The sequence below is a fragment of the Tetrao urogallus genome (genome assembly GCF_951394365.1).
Source record: "Tetrao urogallus genome assembly, chromosome: 5".
NCBI lineage: Eukaryota > Metazoa > Chordata > Aves > Galliformes > Phasianidae > Tetrao > Tetrao urogallus.
Genome location: NC_136818.1, coordinates 46,158,253 through 46,178,236, shown reverse-complemented (window position 1 = coordinate 46,178,236; position 19,984 = coordinate 46,158,253). Strand labels below are relative to the sequence as shown.

General features: G+C 59.5%; 1 protein-coding gene across 1 annotated transcript in view; it reads left to right on the top strand.

Annotated features, from left to right (window-relative positions):
• PSD (pleckstrin and Sec7 domain containing) overlaps positions 1 to 18,278 on the top strand; it is a gene marked incomplete at both ends in the record, with an annotated part of 26,188 nt that extends 7,910 nt beyond the window's left edge. The window contains 12 exons of the mRNA XM_079535220.1: positions 4,243 to 4,437; positions 4,914 to 4,994; positions 5,433 to 5,545; positions 6,342 to 6,400; positions 6,868 to 6,957; positions 14,716 to 14,759; positions 15,625 to 15,803; positions 16,355 to 16,425; positions 16,564 to 16,721; positions 17,012 to 17,156; positions 17,571 to 17,714; positions 18,039 to 18,278. Coding sequence (XP_079391346.1) covers positions 4,243 to 4,437; positions 4,914 to 4,994; positions 5,433 to 5,545; positions 6,342 to 6,400; positions 6,868 to 6,957; positions 14,716 to 14,759; positions 15,625 to 15,803; positions 16,355 to 16,425; positions 16,564 to 16,721; positions 17,012 to 17,156; positions 17,571 to 17,714; positions 18,039 to 18,278 — 1,519 coding nt within the window. The remainder of the gene's footprint in view (positions 1 to 4,242; positions 4,438 to 4,913; positions 4,995 to 5,432; positions 5,546 to 6,341; positions 6,401 to 6,867; positions 6,958 to 14,715; positions 14,760 to 15,624; positions 15,804 to 16,354; positions 16,426 to 16,563; positions 16,722 to 17,011; positions 17,157 to 17,570; positions 17,715 to 18,038) is intronic.
• Between the last annotated feature and the right edge of the window lie 1,706 nt (positions 18,279 to 19,984).

The window sequence follows — 19,984 nt, the reverse complement described above, 5'->3', positions numbered from 1 at the left end:
GGGGCGTGCGTGGGGACCGCGGGGACAGCGCGGCCGCTGGCGGCGGCGGTGAGGCGGGCGGCGATGGGGCGGGCGGTGCGGCGGTGCGGCACGGCACGGCACGGCACGGCCGGCGATGGAAGGGGCCGCGGCCGGGATGCGGAGGAGCGGAGCGCAGTGGGGAGCGGCGGCGCGCGGGGTCCCCGCGGCCCCGGGGGCGGCGCTGCGGGCGGGGCGGTGCGGGCGGGGGAGCGCGGAGGGGCTGCGGCGGGGCACGGGCGGCCGCGCCCGCGGGGAAGGGGCCCGGCAGCGGTGGGGCGGGGGCGGCGGGGGGGGTCCCCGCGGAACGCGCCCCCCCGCTTCGGGCTGTGACCGCCTCCGACGCGGCCCCGCGGGGCGCGCTAGCTCACGCCCCGCTGGCCGGACTTCGCCCAGAGTTCCCGGAGGCGCGGGCTTCCCCGGGTAGCACCATGGCATCCGCGTGTCTGAAAGAGAAGCCGCCCCTCCGCCCGCCTGGTGAGTAACGGGATCTACGGCCCTGCGAGCCGCCGCCTCCTGAAATTGGTCCGACAGAGGATGGCCCCCGCTGAGGCCATCCCGGTCCCCGCGAGCAGCGGTGGCACGGGGCTGGGCGAGGACCGGCGGTAGCCGGGAGGAGGGCCGTGCTGCGGGGTGGCAGAACAGCTGTGTGAGACGGCGCCGAGGAGGAGCGCGGTGCCCCAGGTTGGGTCCTACCTGTCTGTGGGCGCGGTGACGTTGGCGGGGCTGCTGGGCGATCTGGGAGCCGGCTGGGCACTGCTGCTGGACGAGGACAGCAGCACCAGTTCTGCCCACGCTTGGAGGCTGGCCTGGCTGACCTTCAAGTGTCCTCCCAGCCCAACTTCAATTTTGCAAGAAATGAACCAGCCCAGATCTCAGCTGTCATAAATCAAAGTCACTCCACTGAGAGCAGTGGAGGGAGCTGCATGTATTTAGCTCAGCAGAAGATCCGGGCTGGTACATTCTTAGCAGAGATATTAGGCAGGCTGGGTGTACTGGGCGGAGGCACCGGGCACAGAGCCACACGTGTGGGGCACCGGAACCGAGGCAGTGCAGGGCTGCCCTGTGCACCTCACGGCTCCCTGCCCCATCCATGCTGCAGCAATTAATCCGGGTCTCCCGTGGCCCTTTTTGGGGAAAAGTGGTTTGTGGTAGTCATTTCTGAATTGCTTGCAGCAGGTGTCTCACGTGGCAACGGGGCCTGGGTAACATGGAGGCTCAACAGAATGCCCCTGGCTGGATCCAATGGGCATCTGGCTGAGTAGTCTTGAGGAGCAGGGTGCTGGTGCGTGTTCCCCTGCACACATACATCCCCCTGTCAGTGAAGGCTGTGGGCACCCTTAGGGCAGGCTCTGCTGAGCTGACAGCTTGTTGCTGCTCCATGGTGCTGGGCAAGCTCCTTGTGGCAAGGTGGAAATTGGAGTCCTGCAGCAACACGCTGCATTGCAGTGCAGGAAGGTGCTCCAGTTCTTCCTGCGGTGCTCTAAGCTCTCAGCCAGAGAAGGGATATCGAGGTGAGACAGTGAGTGTTTGGGTCCAGGAGATGTGTGTTTGGCCTTGAGAAGGAAGTATGGGGCTCGGAGAGGCAGGGAAGGAGTAGGGCCCTGGGCAGGAGCTTGTGGGCTCAGAGAAGCGTGGCTGGTGCATGCATGAAGGAGAATTTGGGCCCAGAGATGTATTTGTGACTGGTGAAAGAGTGATAAGGCTCTGGAGTTGGAATATTTGGGGGTCAGAAGAGAAATGGTTTTCTTAAGGAGTACTTGGGACCAAGAAGAGAGGCATGTGGGCCCTACATATGGGCTATTTTCAGTTCTTTCATTGCAGAACTGCTCCTGAAGCACTTTATTGCTGCTGGACCCTGCCCTGAGCCCCTGGCAGCAGCTGTGGGGCCCTTGCTGCCCACCAGGTGGGCGCCCATCAGGAACAGGGCTGTGCTGTGGGCACTGTGGGTGCCGGTGGCTGTGTTGTGCTGGCAGGGCTGTGCTCCCCCTGGGCCCGCTCCATGGTGACTCATGCCAGGCACGCTGGAGATGCTCATACAATACCAAATTTGATCATTATTCCTTAAGTGCAGACCGGTTCTCGAGTTGGAAATACATCTAAAGTAAAATTATTATCTCCGTGTTTCTTCAAGCCAAACTGCAATGTCACTTAGAAAGTACACTAAAAAAATCCCCTGAGACATTAGGTCATTGGCAAGAAAATTAGCGTCACCTCAGTTGCCTCAGACATGGATGTATGCTCTTTGCTCTGCTTGCCGTTTGCTTGAGGGTTGGGTTCCTGCTTTTCTCCTTGCAGGATGGGCATTCTCCAACCGATTGGGGTAGAAGGCTGCCATCAGTGGGGCACAGCCAAACTGCCCGCAGTGTTGCTACGGGGAGGATCCCCCTCATGTAGCATCATGATAGTGCTTGAGCACTGGGAGAAAGCCCACCTTGTGGCGTGGCTGGGAGCCTGGCATTGCTCATAAGCTGCCTTGTCCTGACAGTAAGGTCATGTACTGCTGATATAAAGACCAAAATCAGAAGTGGGGCTCGGTGAGGGAAGGGATGGCAGATCCTTCAGGTAGAGCGATTTTAGGAAGCAGACTGCAATCCCTGCATGCTAGTTTTAAGAAGCCAGGAAAGAGCCACAGCCATGGGTTGAGAACCTGCTGTGAGATTGAGATGTGGAAGGTCAAGGAGGTTTTGTAGGTGACCCCACAGCTGGAGCTTAGCACTAGATGGGAAAGCTGAGTGCAGCTTGGAAGGAGGTTGTAGAGTCTGTGAGTGCTGGGTTCACTGCAGGAGGTGCCATGCAGCAGCTGTGGCAGGGAGAACAGCCCTTCAGTGAGGGCATCAAGGCCCAGAAGGATATGGGGAGATTTCAGTGATGTTGGTTGAAAAGAATGAAAAGGTCTTCAGAAGGTGGCTGGGCAGCTGCTTGCTTTGCAGGCAGTGATGAAGGAACGCTTGGGTTTTGTAGCCTGTAGTCTGTGGCCAGAAAGTCAACCTTGGAGCTGCTGGGATGGGCTGGGACAGTGCTGTGCTCCCATGATTGCAGACTGAGTTTTCTCAGCCGTGACCTGCAGATGCAACTGGATTTATTTCTTGCTCCTGAAAAGAGGTAGCGCTGTCCTGGCTGAGGGCACAGCAGCTCTGTTTTAGCAGCCACTGCCTGGAGCTACCAGGCCCCACAATGGCCCAAGTTCTGTGCATCTCCCCTGAGACTCACGGTGCCAGCACTGTGATGGCCACAGACACATCCAGCCAGGGTTTGTGCCCAGACACTTCCCCATCCCCCTAGGATGCCAAGAGCTCCCTGAGGCGTGGGGCAGCCTGTCTCTGCTGCACGGGGCTCCTGTGGGACAGCATGAGCTGCAGCCCAAAGGCAGTGAGGAACAGCTTTGTCCTTAGTGGGAGGAGTGGAGCCTCTGGAGATCGGCCTGGGTAATTGGCTCAGGAGAGGAGGCCTTCTTAAAAATCAATTAGAGACTTAAAAATAAATCAGACTGGAACAGTGTGAGGTCTGCCAGAAAATTTGGGCGAGGTCAGAATTGCTTAACGTTCGTTGTTGATTAGATTCAGCTTACTTTTTGTTGGGATAATTTGTGTGCCGCTGAGTCAGAGTGCTAGAAGCAGCCAAGAGCGCGCTCCCAGCATGGCCATGTAAGGCAGTGGGGCTGAGAGCTGAGGAGCAGCCCCAGCACACCATGCTGTGCCGGAGGCTGGGGGGTTCTCCTTCATCTTTGCTCTCTGTGCCTCGCTTCTTCCCTCTGTGAAGCGCTTTGAGGTTTGTGGATGGGAAAAGCCAAGTGCAGGAATTATGGTCTTGTTTGGGGCAGAAACTGCACCAGAGAGCAGCACAAGGAGCTTGCCTGGGTTAAAAAAGGCGTACCAATACAGAGTACAGTGTGCGCACATTTCCGCTCCACGTCTTGCTGCAGCTGGCCTTGGCAGAGCCTGAGCCCGCACACGAAGTCTCGCAGCTCAGACAGCTGTCCTGTCTGACCATGGCCGGTTTGGACATGGCTTTGAGGGCCTTGGTCTCGTCACCTACCTCTCTTCCAGCCACATCTCCAAGCTTTCCCTTAGCACTTAGCCCTGACCCCTGAGCACCTCTAACCAGTATAGCCCAACAGAGCTGCTGGCCCCCAGAGCAGGGCGCAGACCTGCATTCCCCGAGAGGCTGAGCAAGCAGGGGACCTGTGGGCAAACTAATGTGGTGTGTCCCTTCCCGTTGCAGCGAGCACCCCCTGAGCCAGCTGGTTTCTGACTCGGACTCGGAGATGGACAGCATAGAGCAGCTGGCGCTGGGCAGCACCGACACACTCTCCAATGGGCACAAGGCTGATCTGGAGGCTGCCAAACGTCTGGCCAAGCGGCTCTACAACCTGGATGGCTTTAAAAAAGCAGATGTGGCCCGCCACTTGGGGAAGAAGTACGTGTGGGTATTCACAAGGAATGGCCCATCCGGCATCATTTCTCCCTGCAACAACTCCAGCATACCCACAGCTGCTTCCCTTGAGGGCACTGGGCCGTCAAGGAACCACTGGCAGGACCCCAAAGACCTGTCCCTGTGACAGTTTTTCTATACCAGGTGTTCCTCTAAAGGCAACATCCAGGTTTTGGTACCTTCCTACTCGCACTGCATCTCAGGCACTTTCAGCAAGGTGTTCAGCAGAGAACAGGGAACCAGCTAGCTGACATACTGAATATTCCCACTGGATCTGTGGGTGACCCCTCTGAGTTTCATGGGATGCTGGGGTGCCTCTGTCTCCAGCATGCTTCCCATAGCCCTGCCGTTATGTCTCCTGGGAGGTATCCAGCCCACCAGAATCCATTCTGTCCCTGTCTGCATTTTGATGTCCTCCCAGCCTGGTCGATTCCACTCTCACTCCCCCCTTTTTCTTTCAGCAATGAATTCAGCAAGATGGTGGCAGGGGAATATCTGAAGTTCTTCGTGTTCACAGGGATGAGCCTGGACCAGGCCCTCAGGTCAGACAGTCTGAGTGCAGCCATGTGCATGCGTCATGGCCACCTGAATGAGTCCCAGCAGATCATGCCCTCTGCAGCTGCTCACCCCCACAGAGATCTGCAGGAGCAGGCAGACCACACAGACTCCGGTCCCAAAGCAGTCTCTCAGCCACATAAGCACAAAGGATGATCCCTGGTCTTAGGTCCTCAGTCAGGCTCACCTAAGGCTGGGTTTCCGGGCCTTGAGTCCAAATCCAACTCATGCTGACCTAACCTCCTCCCCCGATGTAATTTCTAGAACCCGATGTGCCATCAGGGCTGGATGCTGTGGGTTGGATGCAGGGCCTTGTGTGGGGGCTGTGGGTGGGGACAGCCACAGCTCTGCCGCTGCACAGGGGGGTCAGAGAGACTGCTGCTGGGCTTCGTGTGCAACCAACGCTGCTGCTGCTGCTTCTTCAGGTCCTTCCTAAAGGAGCTGGCCCTGATGGGAGAGACACAGGAGCGAGAGCGAGTGCTGGCTCATTTTTCCCAGCGCTATTATGAGTGCAATCCCAATGCCATCTCCTCTGAGGGTAAGAAGCTCTGTGTGCATGTGAGTGTGCATGTGGGAGTACGCGTGTTCGTTCAAGAGAGCACATGTTCTCATCAGCTCAATGGGAGTGCTCAAAATGAAAGTAGAATGCAGTCTGAGAGAGTGAACTGATGCCTTAGGAGTCAGCCCTGTTACACATTTCCCTCAAATGACAGACATTTTAGACTTCTTTTTAATAAAAAAAAAAAATAACAAACCTGCTCCAGTTGGAAGATGCATAACTAGGGCTCAACACATCCTTAATTCTGACCTTGAGCAGATTAGCACACGAGGCGAGAGAAGGCCCTCCTGAGCACACAGAGCCCAGCTCAGACCCACAGCTCAGGGAAGAGCCAGGTGAGAAAGTGCTGCTGCCCAGCACCCAGGGCAGCACAGGGGAGCACCCAGCCTGCACTGTTTCACTTCAGTGTTATACGTCTTTGCGCTCCCCCTGTGTGTGTTCATGTGCTGAGTCTGCTCTGTTTTGGCTCTGGGCAGGTGAGGTTTTGGCTGGCTGGCTGGAAGAAGGCTGTGTTGCTCCACTGTGCCCATGCTAGGGGCTGGACAGTTAGCTGCAGCATCACTGCCTGGCTGAGGGGCTGCAGGGCTGCACGCTCAATTTTGGACACCAGCTTTAATCCAGCTGCCTCCTCTCTCCTCACCTGGGTGCTGCTAGCACCATGCTGGTGCTGTGTGCCACTTGCTTAGCTGGGAGGAGTGGGCTTAGGACTGCCTTGGGCTCAGAACTTCCATCTGTGCACAGGGGCTCTAATTCCTGCCCTGTGCTTGTGCTGCAGACGGAGCCCACACCCTGACCTGTGCCCTGATGTTGCTGAACACAGATCTGCATGGACACGTAAGTTCACCCTGCCTCCTGCCCCGTGTGTCCCCTGCCCTTTCTGCTCCACCTGCAGGTGCCCCAGACAGAGCTGCGTGTGCTGAAGATGTGAGACCTGTGGGGCTGAGCAGCCCCAGCATGTCTGGGGATGAGGGAGGAGAAAGACTGAATGAGAGAGGGAAATGGTGGAGAAGAGAACAGGGCTTTGAAGGAGATACACTGAGCTGGAAGGTACAGAGGGAGCTGAGGAAGGAAGAGGAAAGCAAACAGGGAGAGAGGGTGGGAGCGAGACCCCAAGCCTTGCTGGTGCTGGGAGCAATCACACCCAGTTTAGAGAAAGGAAGGTGCTTAAGGCCCCCAGTCTGAGCACGGAAGGCAACTTCCCATACCTTCACGCAGCCTCCCCAAGCCCCAGGCTGTTCCAGCCAGCTGCTGTCCCCTTGCCCCAAGATGAACCTCATGTTTTTCTTCCCTGACTTCCCCAGAACATCGGAAAAAGAATGTCCTGTTCTGACTTCATTGGCAACTTGGAAGGGCTCAATGGAGGCACCGATTTCCCCAAGGAGCTGCTCAAGGTAAATTTGGTCCTCTCTCTAGCCAGCAGGCCACAGGAATAAGGGCAAGAGATTCGGGTGGGATCATATGGATGGCTCCATGGGACACACTGAAGGTGTTCATCCTCATGCTTGTCAAGCTGCTGGAAAAGGCAGGGTTAGTAGTGTTCTCTTGACCCACAGCTTTCTCCCTGTGGTGCTGAGGTCAGGAGAAGGGGCAGCACGTCTAAGAGTGACTGTGCTTGGCCACCGCTGGGAGCTGGTGCCAGCAGCCCAAGCTGGCCCCTTCCTGAGAGAGGAAGGAGGCCGGCCTCTTCCTCACAGGATTGCTGGGAGCCTCAGCCTCCAGGCAGCAGCTCTGGTCATGGGAGAAGGCTTTCCATCCCCGGTGTCCCTCTTTCTCATGGCTGTTTCTTGACCTCCCTGGCTAACGCAGGAGCAGCACAGCCCCGCTGCTGCTTGCGGGGAGGAGCTGGCTGCTGGCTGCCTTGCAGTCCTGCAGCACAGAAGGGACAGCCTGACCTTGAGCTGATGCACGAGCAGAAGAAGTGGTGTTGACACAGGCTATGGGATCTGGGTGTGCTGGGGACCAGGTGCAGGGAGCAGCTGAGGTGGTTTGGGAATAGGGATCATCCCCATGGGGCCCACAGGGCAGAAATCATCGGTATCTGTGAGGCGCTGTGGTTGGAGAGTGCTGGGGCTGTGGGAAATGGGTTCCCACAGGGCGCCAGCGCCATTCCTGTGGGAGGTGCCTTACGGAAAGAGGCAACATGGGGTAAAGAGCTGAGCTCTGTTTTCAGCCTTTGTGGGTCTATTCCTGGCTGTGCTGCTCACTCCATCATTAAGGGGTTACCAGCAGTGCTCAATAGGGCTGTCCTCCCTCCTGGCCCACGCTTCTCCTGTGAAAGGAGCTAGAAAAAAATTCTTCCCTAATTTTAAACGCAGCTCCAGAAAAGGCATTTGCCAGAAGAGAAATGTCCAAAATGAAGACCCTGAACCTCTGCCCTCCCCCAGTGCTGCATTGTTCAGGAGCATCTCAACCCCACAGGTCCCTCTGCAGGCTCTTCCTGAAACTCTCAGCACCTTACAGCTGGATACCCTCAGTGCAGGTGCTGCAGCTCAGCTTCCACCCCAAAAGGTGCCCAAGCAGGCACGAGATTGCATTATCTCATCAGATCTCAGCCTGTGTGAGATAGGGCAGTAAGCACGTGCTGCAGCAGTCTGCTGTTGATAGGTAGGGTCAAGCTCTTCACCTGGTGCAGGCAAGCACTGTGGGGCCAGGGCCTGTGGTGCTGCACCTGATGATGTGGGAGCACCTCCCTGCACATCGCTGCCTGCAGCAGGGAGGCTGAGCTGCTAAAAATGGACTGTTCCCTCTGCAGCTGCGGAGCTTCCCACAGCCGCTTTTCAGACGCCTCTGTATCAGTGCCATGCTGAGGAGTGGGAGCAAAAGGCACCTCCAAGGTGGTGCGTCAGGGGCAGGCTGCAGCTTCTCCATCACTCCCTTGGGAGCCCTGGCCATGCACAGGGACTTGGGGCAACGGGAATATGCAAAATGCTGGGCAGGGAGCTGGCACATAAAAGGCAGAGGGGCCGGGCCACTCCTGGGCAGCTTTTGCCAGGCTCAGTGGGAGAATATGCTCTCTCTGCCCACGGTAGGCTTTGGCTCCTTACTCCTGTTGCAGGGTTGGGCAGCAGAGAAATGAGGAAAGTGTATTTTCTCCCTGCGGTAGCCAGCGCTAGTCCCATTAACCTACATAGGATGTTGCCTCCTCTACAAACCTGGGTCCCCCACCTGGGAACTGAAGCTTCTCTGCATGCACAGCTGGCCAGCTAATTTTAGTGCTGCAGGAGCACATGCGTTTTCTAAGCACAGCAGGGGAAGGGAAGGACTAGCAGGCTTCAGAGGGGCTTATCAGAGCCCAGGGGCAGCTCATGGGCAGCTCCAGTAGTACAGAAAAAAGGTCTTGGGGCTCTTCCCAAGCCTGCCCAGGGCAGGTGCTAATACACCAGGGAGCAGGGATGACTGTCACCCACAGCTGGAAGAAGGTTGGGGAGAGGTGGGCAGCATTGAGCAGCAATGGCCCTCTGACTCTATGGGCAGCACCAGGAAGGGACATTAATGGGGGACTACATTTTCTCCCTCTTTGACTGCAGAAGTCCCAAGAGAAAGGCAGCAGGATGCCTGAGAGCAGGTGGCAGCTTGAGTCAGACACAAACTTTATCTGCTACAAGATAATGCGTGTAAACACTCAAGAGTTTCCTGCAAAAGAAACCAAAACACTTAAAGCTTGTGCTTTCATAGCTGTGCACCACATCCCCCTCACCAGAATGCCTCACTGTGCCCCTGCTGCTGAGCTAAGGCAGTGACGCTGTCCTGCTGGGCAAACACAGCTGCTGGAAACCATCTCCCTGACAACCTCTGCAGCTACGCTCCACAGACAGAGCCCGGCCTGCCTGGGTGTCCTCACCACCTGGGGATGTGGGAGCTCACAGTGCCATGCTTGGGGATGCCTATGCCTATGCCTGCAGGCTGGGCTTGGACTGCAGCAGCCAAAGGAGCACAGGTGCCCAGCCAGCATGGAGAGAGGCAAACTGGTGTCCTAAGCAAGTGGCTTAGCCCTGGGACCCAGCCATCCTCTTCTAGGTGTGATTTCAGCCCAGCCCCCAGGTCTTCATTCACAACTGCTGGCTGTGCATCTCAGGCGTGGATTTGACTTTTACACAGCTGATCAGTTTGGGGAGCCTTAGATCTTCTGTATCTTTGTTCCACAGCTTAATCCTGTGCTTTGCTGAACCTTCAGACACAAAAGCAGTTCAGGCCCCCTCCTCCCCAGCACTGCTTAGCAGTCAGCCCTATCTGTGCTACTTTCCAGCTTAGGAACCCAGAGCACTTCACAGCTGTTAATGAATTAAACCCCAGCATGCAGGCAGCCCCATGGGAAGGGGGCAGAAGGGGCCCTGCTCCCAGCTGAGGGGCACAGTGCTCAGATCATCAGCATGCTGGGTGAATGAGGAGCAGATGTGGGAAGCAGGGCTGGCTCCCACCTCAGAACTGGGAACACAGCTGGACTTTCTCAGCCTGACTCCCCCGGTAGCACTCTACAGCCCACTGACCTGAGGATTCACTGCCCTGCTCCCATCCCAGAGCAGCCTGCTCTGCCCTGCAGGTTTGGCACGGCAGTCACCGTGCCGTGCAGTGACGACAGTGGAAAATTTCCCCTTCTCCTCTGGCCGCATCTCCTGCTCAGTCACGCCTAGGCGGGTTGCGCATCGATCCTCATCTCGGCTCCAAGGATGATCGGCCCTTCGGTCCTGCACGGAGCGGCAGCGCCTTGCCTGCAGGGCAGCTCTGACTGCGCTCAGGGGACCGGACAGAGAGGTTAAGTGTAGGACGCGCACCTGAGGATGGGAGGGAGCGGGCGGGAGCACCCCAGCTCAGCGTCACCAGGGACAAGCTCGGTGCGCCCCAACAAGCGCAGCCCAGCTGCCTGATCCGCGGGCAACCTCCCCGCCCGCCTCACACCCCAGTAAGCTCCGTGGTACCTGTGCGGGCGTCCGGACGCACGGCTCCATACCGTCGCGCCCCGAGAGCAGCGTGCCGGCGTCCCGCAGCAGAACCACTCGTAGCATCCGCTACCCCCGCTGCTGCCCCTCCGGGCCGGCCGCCTCCATTTTGAGCCGTGCAACGCGGGCCCGCCCCCCGGCACAGCCCCGCGCCCGGCTGGGCTCGGCTGGGCTCGGCCGGGCCCCGCTCCCCGCTCCCCGCTCCCCGTTCCTCGCCGCGGGGCCGCCATTGGCTGCGGCGGGCGGGGCGGGGCGGGGAGCCGCCTCCCGCGGGCAGCAGCCGCCGAGCCCTGCCCGGCCCGGCCCGGCTTCAACAGGCGGCGGCGGCGGCGGCGGCGGGGAGCGGGCCGCGGGTGCGGGGGGCCGGGCGGGGCAGGGCAGGACAGGGCAGGGCCGGGCCGGGCCGGGCCGGGCCGCCCCCGCCGCCGCCGGCACCGGCACCATGATCGGCGTCAACAGCATCAACAGCAGCGCGGGCCGCATGCGGTCCCGCTCCATGTGCTCCGTGCGCTACGGGCGCAACTATCGCGGCGTGGAGACCTTCTGCTACGGCTGGCCCCAGCGCTCCCGCACCCTGAAACCGGTGCTGTACACCGACCTGGTCGTCAGCCGGCTCCAGAGCCGCCGCAAGAAGAAGCCGGTAAGCGCCGGGCGGGCTGCGCGGCGCCGGGCTCCGCGGCAGCACGAGCGTGGACGGGAGTGGCGCGGCGCGGCTCTCCAGGCGCTGCGCTGCGGCGGGGCCGTGCCCGGTGCCCGCAGCCCCCGGGCTGCGTGACATTGCGGCGGGACATTGCGCGGCGGCGGGGTCGGAAACGTCGTGCGGGGAGGATCGGGGGCAGAGCCGCTGGGGGCTGCCCTCCCGCCCGACCAAGCGGCGCGGTGCGCGGTGCCGGGCGTTGCGGGCTGCGGCGCTGCGGTCCCGTTCTGAGCCGAGAGCAGGGGAGAAGGAGGGGCTCCGGTCGGGAAAAATGGGCTGCTGGCTGCTGGGAGCGCGCTCGCCGTCAGTTGGAGTCGGCTTCGGGGAGTCGGGCCGGTGTGCCGCCGTGCTCGGTGGGCAGAAGTGGCAGGATTGGAGCTGGGCGCGCACCGCCGTGCCGGGCAGGACCGGAGCCGGCCATCGCGGCGGTCTGGGAGCAGCAAGGGGTTGTGACGCACTCGGATGGAAACCGCGGCTGGAGGGGAGATGCTCCTTGGTGCGAGGGATCGAGAGGGGCGGGGGCACAGGGTGCCGCAGGGGGCCGTGCTGCTGAGCGTGGTCTGTGCCCGCGGGGCAGACGGCGGGATGATGAGGACCTGGTGCAGCACAGCCATACGTCCCCATGTGACCGTGCTGTGTGTACTGGGACAGCCGAGGCATCTGCGTGCCCGGAGCACCCAGCACAGCGTTGCAGTTGGGTGTAGGGAAAGGAACTTCGCTAAGGAAAAGTTGGGGAAAGCCACGATTGAGCTCTCGTAGTGAAATGCCCAAGAGAGGCAGAGTGCCTGCGGGAGGGCACTCTATGGCTGTGAGATCCCTTGTGCGCAACATCTCACTGCTGTGCAGAACGTCACACCACTTCTCTGTTAGGGACACGCTGGGCTGCAACCCTCAGCGCAGTCCCATCTGTCCCAGCACTGCATCCAGGGCCATCTGCTGCCCTACTCCCATGCCAGCACTGAATCTCCCCTGCTCTGCACTGCTTTGAGACAGAGGGATGAAGAAGAGGACTGTCTGTGCAGCCAAGCTATCCCTGTGCTAGGACGCTGCTCCAGTGCAGCCTGCACACCTCCAGACGCATGCTGGAACAGTACCTGGGCACATCCTGCCAGCCCTTTTGGGAGGTCACTGAAGGAAGATGTGCTGGTTCCATTGGCAGTCCCACTGGAGCAGTACATCCCTGGGTCTCCCTGGTGTTGTGCATATCTAAAACAGGGCTTGCCGCCTTACCCTGCGTTCTGCAGCAGTGAGCTCATAACCCTGTGATGGCAACAAAAAGACAGCTGCTTTGGGTCAACCAGTTCCCCACCAGCCCCTTGCTTTCTCCTGGACAGTGCTCACAAATTCAGCTATGCCATAAAATGCCATCATCTGCCTCCTTGGAAATGAACCCATAGAGCAAAGATGGCCAGGAGAGAGGGACCTGCAGTGATAAGCCGCAGTGCTGTGGTCTGTGCTGACAGCCGTGGGGAGCTGGGCTGCAGAGCCCACTCTGCCCCATCAGAGGGATCCTGCATCACAGAGTCTGGGACTTAGTATGGACAAGCAGTGGGAACAGAGAGCAGCAACAGGCAGTGTGGTGCAAAGCATCCTCAGCTCAGAGCTGGGCCAGACTTGTCCCCTTCAGGCATGACGCTGCTGCCTGCTGGGGGGGGCGGTGAGCAGGCAGAGCCCCAACTGAGTCCCAGTGCAGGATTGCAGTGCAGGCTTTGTGCTGTCTTCTCACCTCACAGTTGTGTGTTTCCCTGGTACAGGAGCACTGGAAGCCTATGGCCCAGTGTCTGAGGCTGCTCAACAGCTCCTGCCCACATCAGACTCATGGGATGCTTCTGGTGCTTGTAGTGGGGCTGTGGGAGCCTTCTGAAGCCAGCAGTCAGGTTGTCTTTTGAAGTGTTCCTATGTAGTCCCAGAGCCCGTGTTTTTGTAGTGCTGCCCCGCTGTGCTGCTCACCAGCACCGTGCAGATATTGCTCTTTCAGAACTGCTCCCCGAGTGTGTTCTCACCGGCTTGGCTCCACTTCTCTGTGCCTTTTTTCTATTATTTTTGTTTCTGTTGTTCTTAGTCCTTCTCAGCTGCTTTCCGTCTTGCTCCCCATGACAATTCTGTATTGCCCACATTGCTCCTCAGAAGCCTGCTTCCATCTCCTGCCTGTCCCCTGCTCTTCCCAGGGCAGCACAAACAGAGCTGGGTACAGCCCACTCTGGGGCACTGGGGCTGTGCCTCTCCTGAGGGCTGCTGGCTTCCCAGGAGCAGCCACCCCTGCCTTTTGCCTGCATACAGGGAGGTCCTCTCATGTTCTGCAAAACAAGCTGGTGCTGGGCCAGTGCTTCCCCGAGCAGAGCACACGTGATAATCCCAAGTCCCTCTTCCGCTCTGGCCACTGCACATCTCGGGATGATGGATTTGCCTTCCCCAGATGCTGCTGGGTCTGTTGGCAGGGTCCCTGCAAGCCTGCAGTTGTACTTTATCAGCCACCAGCAAGCTTTCTCCCCAGCAGTCTCCAGCCAAGAGATGGATGTTGGCAGCTGCCTGAACAGTCTGTGCACAACTCAATTATCTTCCTCTGAGGATGATGCCTTCCAGACCCGTCCTGTTCCTTGATCTGGAGTGCTGAGTGAACACTGCTGGGAACACTCTCCAGAACCTCTTGTGCTATAGGGCTGGGCTGAGCGCTTGTGGCTTGCACCCAGCTGGGACCGGACAGGCGCTTGGGAACGCAGCCCCAGACCCATCTGCAAATGGACTTTTTTTTCACAGCTGAAACACAGGCACGGGCCCTGCCTTGCTGAACACAGCAAGAGTCAGAGAGTGTGGAGGCCCTGGGAAGAGGGGGTGGGCAGTCTGCAGCACCCTGGGGTAGGTGCTTTTCATCTTTTCTCGGAGAGCCACCAGATCTCTGCAGCGCTCCTGAATAGGAGTGCTGGGGGCTGCAGATCCCACATGGAGCAGATGCCAGATCTTGCTGAGTTACTGAAATGTAACTGTGCTCCTGGGGTCTGTGGGTGCCCACAAGTGCAAGAGGACAAACAGAGTTGGGTGGCTGCTGCCTGCTGTAGGGATGCAGGAGTTCTGCAGGCCCTAGCAAAGGCTGATGTCCTGCAGAGCTGCCCCAATCCAAAGGTTCTCTGTCCTGGGCCTGAAAGCTCTCCATTTGGCCAGCCCAGTTCACCCTGTGGCCGCAGCTCTTTGACAGCCTGGATGTGTTTGGCAAAACTCGTGCTGCTCACTCTCTGCCACTGCCCTGGGCAGACACAGGAGGAGGGAAGCGCAAGGGTGACAGCCCGGGCCGTGCCCCAGCACGGAGCCCTGACTATGCCCTGGCTGGGAGTCCTGTGGTGCTCAGACATCATCTGTAAGCCTTAGTATGTGCAGAAAGGGGGCCTGGCTGTCAGCACCAGTGCCAGAAAGGAAGGGCTGCGTGCAGGATGGGCTGCCCCAGCATTGCCTTTACCTCCAGTTGCTCCTCCGTCCCCAGAGCAGCTCCCCTGACTCAAACCCCGCTCCTCTCTCCACAGGCACTGTATGGCTCCATCAAGAACGAGAAGCTGCAGTGGGCCATGTAAGCATCCCATGGGGGGACTGGCTGCGTAGGCCTGGCACGTGCTGGGGTCACCCTGACGACGTGGCAGCCCTATTCACCCTGGCCCTGGAGCATCCCGCTGCCCAGGGCCTGTATTGGGGGGTAGGGATGGAGGTGCCCAGGGAGCTGCAGTGGTTGCCAGCCCTCTGCCCCAGCACGGCACCACGATGGGGTCCCAAGAGCAGCTCCCGCAGCCGTGGCTGTGCCGAGCCCTGCTGAGCGCCCAGGCAGCGGTGCCTGGGTGCCCGCACCTTCGCCTACAGCTGCCATCTCCAGCAGCAGGAGCGGCAGCGCCCGCGCTGCGGGGATTAATCAGCCCGGCGGTTCCGCCAGCGCTGAGCCAATGCGCTCGGGCTGCTGCCATGGAGACGCCGGCAGATGCTGAGGGGTTTAATTAGCAGCGAACGGTTACGAGGGAGGGGGGAGGCCGTAGCTCCGGGCTCCCATAGCTCCGTGCTGGGGCGGGGGAGGGAAGCAATGCAGCCCGGAGGGCAGGGGATATCGTTGGCAGGGAGGGTGTGAGCGAGGTGTGCTGCCCTGCAGGGTGTGCTGAGAGGTGTGAAGCACTGCTCATCAGCCAGTCCAGCAGATGTCCACAAAGACTGCTCACTCCTGAGGACAGGTGCCCCCAGCCAGGAGCAGTGACAGAGCCCCTGTGGCTCATCCCGGCAGCAGCACAACTGCCAGTCTCAGCGGGCAAGGGCACAAAGGCTGGGCTAGGCTGTGGGATCCTCTTCAGTGACAGCAAACTGCTCGGCCTGGCCTGGGAGGCTTGATGTTTGCTGTCCCCGGCAAGGTCATAGACACTCTATGTCCTTGTCCTAACCAAATCTGTTCCTGGCAGAGACGAGGAGGAGCTGAGGAAGTCCCTTTCAGAGCTGGCTGATCCCAAACCTAAGTCCATCAAACGCATCAGCAGCTGCAGTAACCCCTTCCTGGACTTCTCCCAGGACTCCAGCATCGCCACCTACAAGCACGGACTGTTAGTGCGCAAGATCCATGCTGATCCCGACTGCAAGAAAAGTAGGTGTCTAGGGAGGGGGGCACTGGAGAGCTGCAGGAGCCCTGAGAGTGGGAGAAGGGCAGGGGTCACCCTATGTGGTCTGCACATAGCATCAAACCTGCCTGCAGCATCAGCTCTCCTCCACATGCATCAGGCCGCAGTAGGCGATTTACTCCCAGGCTGGGGGCTGAAGGTCTCTCCCTACCTGCAGTGCTGGGAGAGCTGGGGGTGCATGCTGAGGCATCCCACAGTGCTGCAAGCATGCTGCAGGTTCTGCGCTGCAAGGCACGTTCTCCATTTCCACTGCAAAATCCTCCCTAAGCCCTGGCTGCCTAATGCCACCTTGATCCGATCAGGCGCTGCCAGCGTTACCTGGCGTGGTGGCAGCGTTCTGTCCCCATCCCCAGGCACGTAGCCCCCCCCTGCAGCCCCATCTGCCAGCCACGTGCCCAGCGTGGGCTCAGGTGCACGGGGACAGTGCAGGCGTGCTGCACTTCCCCAGGGTGGGGTGACGTGTAGCTTGGCACGGCTCATGGCAGGGTGATCCATGGGCTGCTCTCCTCTCCCACAGCCCCCCGAGGGAAGCGCGGCTGGAAGCCTTTCCACGCCATCCTGAAAGGGATGATTCTCTACCTGCAGAAGGTGAGGAGCGCTGTGGTCACCTGGGGTGCGGGCTGGGGCCCTGCCCCCGGGGCTCAGCTGGAGGCCAGCCTCCACAGTGGTGCTGGGTTGTGGTGGGAGCAGCCCTTGGCCGGCTCTGAAGCACCCAGTGCCCTGCAGGAGGAATACAAGCCAGGGAAGGCGCTGGCAGAAGAGGAGCTGAAGAACGCCATTAGCATCCACCACTCGCTTGCCACACGGGCATCAGACTACAGCAAGAGGCCCAATGTCTTCTACCTCAGGACAGCTGACTGGAGGGTCTTTCTCTTCCAAGCACAGTGAGTCCCACAGTGGGGCTTGGTGGGGTGAGCTATGTTCACTGCTGGTGGTAGTGAGTGGGATGAGCTAAATTCCACATCCTGGCCCTTTCTAGAAGGGAGAGGAGCTGACGCTGTTCCTAGGCATTGCCCAGCTCCTCTCCTCTCTGCACCGGTGGGCCTGAGGCCATGCACTGCTGGAGCAGAGCTGGGGCCAGCTGTGAGCACTGGGTGGCTCTGCAGAGCAGGGCCTTGGTGTGCCAAGACTGGTGGGGAGAGCATGCAGTGCCACGCTTGGCCTTTCTCCCCAGGAACTCCGAGCAGATGCACTCGTGGATCACACGCATCAACGTGGTGGCAGCCATGTTCTCTGCACCCCCCTTCCCCGCTGCCATCGGCTCCCAGAAGAAGTTCAGCCGCCCGCTGCTCCCCAGCTCCTGCACCCGGCTGTCCCAGGTGGGCCGGGAGCGAGGGGCTGTGCTGGGAGAGGTACAGGGTGAGAGGCGGTGCCAGGGCATGGAGGCACACGTGGCCACCTACCCACACCCATGAGGGGGACCTGCGTCACAGCAGGACCTTGACAGGAGCCCGGGTAGGGGATTAGCTGGCTCTCGCTAGTGCCACCGCAGTTATTCATAGAGCAGAAAGGATTTAAAAAAAACAGCCTAGTTTTTAGAGGGGATTAATTTCTCTCTAAGACTGCAGCCAGCCCACCAAGAGCAGGAGACCTTCCCAAAGGGCCTGTGCTTTGGCCAGCAGTGTTTAGAAGACTGGGAGCGGCAGCTGAGCTCCTGCTGTAGCCAGGAGGGGAGAACCATGCCAGCATTGGAGTGAGGGCAGTGGGGTGCTGACAGTGTCACCTGTCCCCAGGATGAGCAAGTGAAGAGCCACGAGTCCAAGTTCAAGACGATGTCAGCAGAGCTACTGGAGCACCGCTCCTCTCTGCCGGATAAGAAGGTGAAGGGCAAGGAGTACGAGGAGCTGAAGCAGAAGGAGGAGTACCTGGAGTTTGAGGTGAGCAGGGCAGACCTTTGTATCCTGTGCCGGCTCTGGGCCACCATCAGGTCATGGGGACCTCTCCTACCTCTTCGGCCGAATTGCATCTGGTTCCTCTGGCACCGCTGCAATGCTTTGCTCGGAGTGCAGCTCCCCAGCGTGGGTAAGGGGCTCCCAGGGGTGGGGCTGGACGATCTATGCCGTGGCTTGCTGTGCCTCTGGTGGAAGCAGGCACTGCACCTCCAGGCTGTGCTGGAGGGCCAAGAAGCACTCTGCGGGCTGCAGGCTGAAGAGGCAGTGCCCTGCTACCCTACTGCTCTCTGTGCTGTGCTCTGTCCCCAGAAATCCCGCTATGGCACCTACGCCATGCTGCTGCGGGCCAAGCTGAAGGCTGGCTCTGAGGACCTGGCGGCGTTTGAATCCACGCTCTTTGACGCAGCAGGCGGTGAGGATGATGGCCTGAAAAAATCCCGCTCCAGCCCCTCGCTGAACGCCGAGCCCTCCAGCACAGGCACCAAGGTGAAGCGCAACATCTCAGAGCGTGCCAGCCGCCAGCCCACCGGCCACCCCCAGAAATCATAAGCCAGGGGCATCAGCCGCCTGCGCTGCAGCTCCGATCCTGCCCAAGGGCGCTGGGTGGGTGCCACATACCTGCTGGACCCTGCATGAGTCCATCCTCCGGGGGCACGCGTCACGGTGGGGACAGCCATACTCAGCCACCAACAGCAGTCCGGTGGCCCCTGGGCCAGAGACAGATGTAGGGCAGGACCAAGGGGCTGCAGGTCAGAGCTGCCCCACAGACTCATTCCTGCTCCCCTTGTTCTGTGCTTGGCTGCAGGCTCCCCTCCAGCTCCCCACCCCCGGGAGGGGCAGGGACTGACACCCCCTGACTGGGCTACTTTCCTTGGTGTAAAACTGCAGCGCAGCCGCCAGCTGCTTTCCTCAAGCTCCTTTATGCCATGTGGAATGGAGCCATCCCTGGCCCCCAACTCCAAGGGCTGGGGGAACCCAGGTCCCCCTCCCCACTGCCCCCATGCCTCTTGCTTTCTTACAACTTTTGGACGGTTTTTGTGATACAGTTTTGCACTTTTTAGTACCAGATTGAGCTGACCACCGGGGAGTTTTTGGGGGGGCTAATTTTGATGCTTTTTGGGAACTATTTAAAAACAAACAAAACAACAAACAGAAAAACAGTGCACCAAACTCAGCCATGTCCTGTAGACCGTGCACTTCTAGGGGGGAAATGTTTTTACATGGACTCAAAGGAGGATGCAGAACCCCCCCAGACAGTGAGCTGAGCATCACTGGTGTGCTGTGAGCCCCCACCCTGCACCAGCAGCCCTCCTGCAGAGCCCTGAGCTGAGCAGCATTGCCTACATGCTGGCTCTTTGCGAATGTGGGCACAGCTCTGCAGTCTGGATGTGGCCCTGGGCCCTGCCTGGATGTGCATTGGGCAGAGGTGGGTATGGGGAGGGGGATGGAGAGAAGGGGGCTTTCCTTCCAGTGCCACTTCTCCAAAGCATCACAAGGGCCTTGGAGGATGCAAAGCTGAGTGCCGCTCCAATAAGAGGAGGAGGAGCAGAGGCTGGAGAGCCTGCTCTTTGGCTGCAGGCTCTCGGTTCCCAGGCATGCCCACAGGGTGAGCATGGCTGGGAGGACGCTTGGAGCAAACACTGGTGCTCACGTAGCCGCAGGAGCACTGGAGGCAGATGGCAGGCACTGGGGCTGGAGAAGGGCTAGGGGCTGCCGCTGCTCCTGGTGTGTGGGACCTCGCCAGTTTCAGCACTATGCGAATGTGTCAAACTTTTTATTCTGCTCTTTTGAGTCTATTGCAAAAAAAAAAAAAAAAAAAAGAAAAAAAAAGAAAAAAATAATTCCACCCTTGCCCCAGGTGGCTCAGGGGGAGAAAAACCTTTGTACAGCTTCTTCTGTCGGTTACTGAAGTAAAACTTGCTCTTCAGTTCTTGGTGTGTTGTGGTTTTTCCCCAGGCAGCCCAGAAGCGGTACCGGGGACAGCACAGGCACTTGGGGCGATGCTGAGGGGGCATGGGCTGGCTGCTCTCCCTGTGTCTCTCGGGGCCGGGGCAGACACAGAGGGCTGAGGCTAATGGAAACTGTGTCCCTTTTATTCACCAGGTGTGGGACCATTAAATAAGAGCAGAGTGGGGCTTGGCACGCTGTGTCCCAGCCCTCAGCAGCAGGGCAGCCGGGCTGCAGTGCAGCCCCCAGTCCAGAAGGCACTTGTGTGGGAGAGGCAGGGTGGGGGGCAGCGTGGCCCCCCCGGCCCC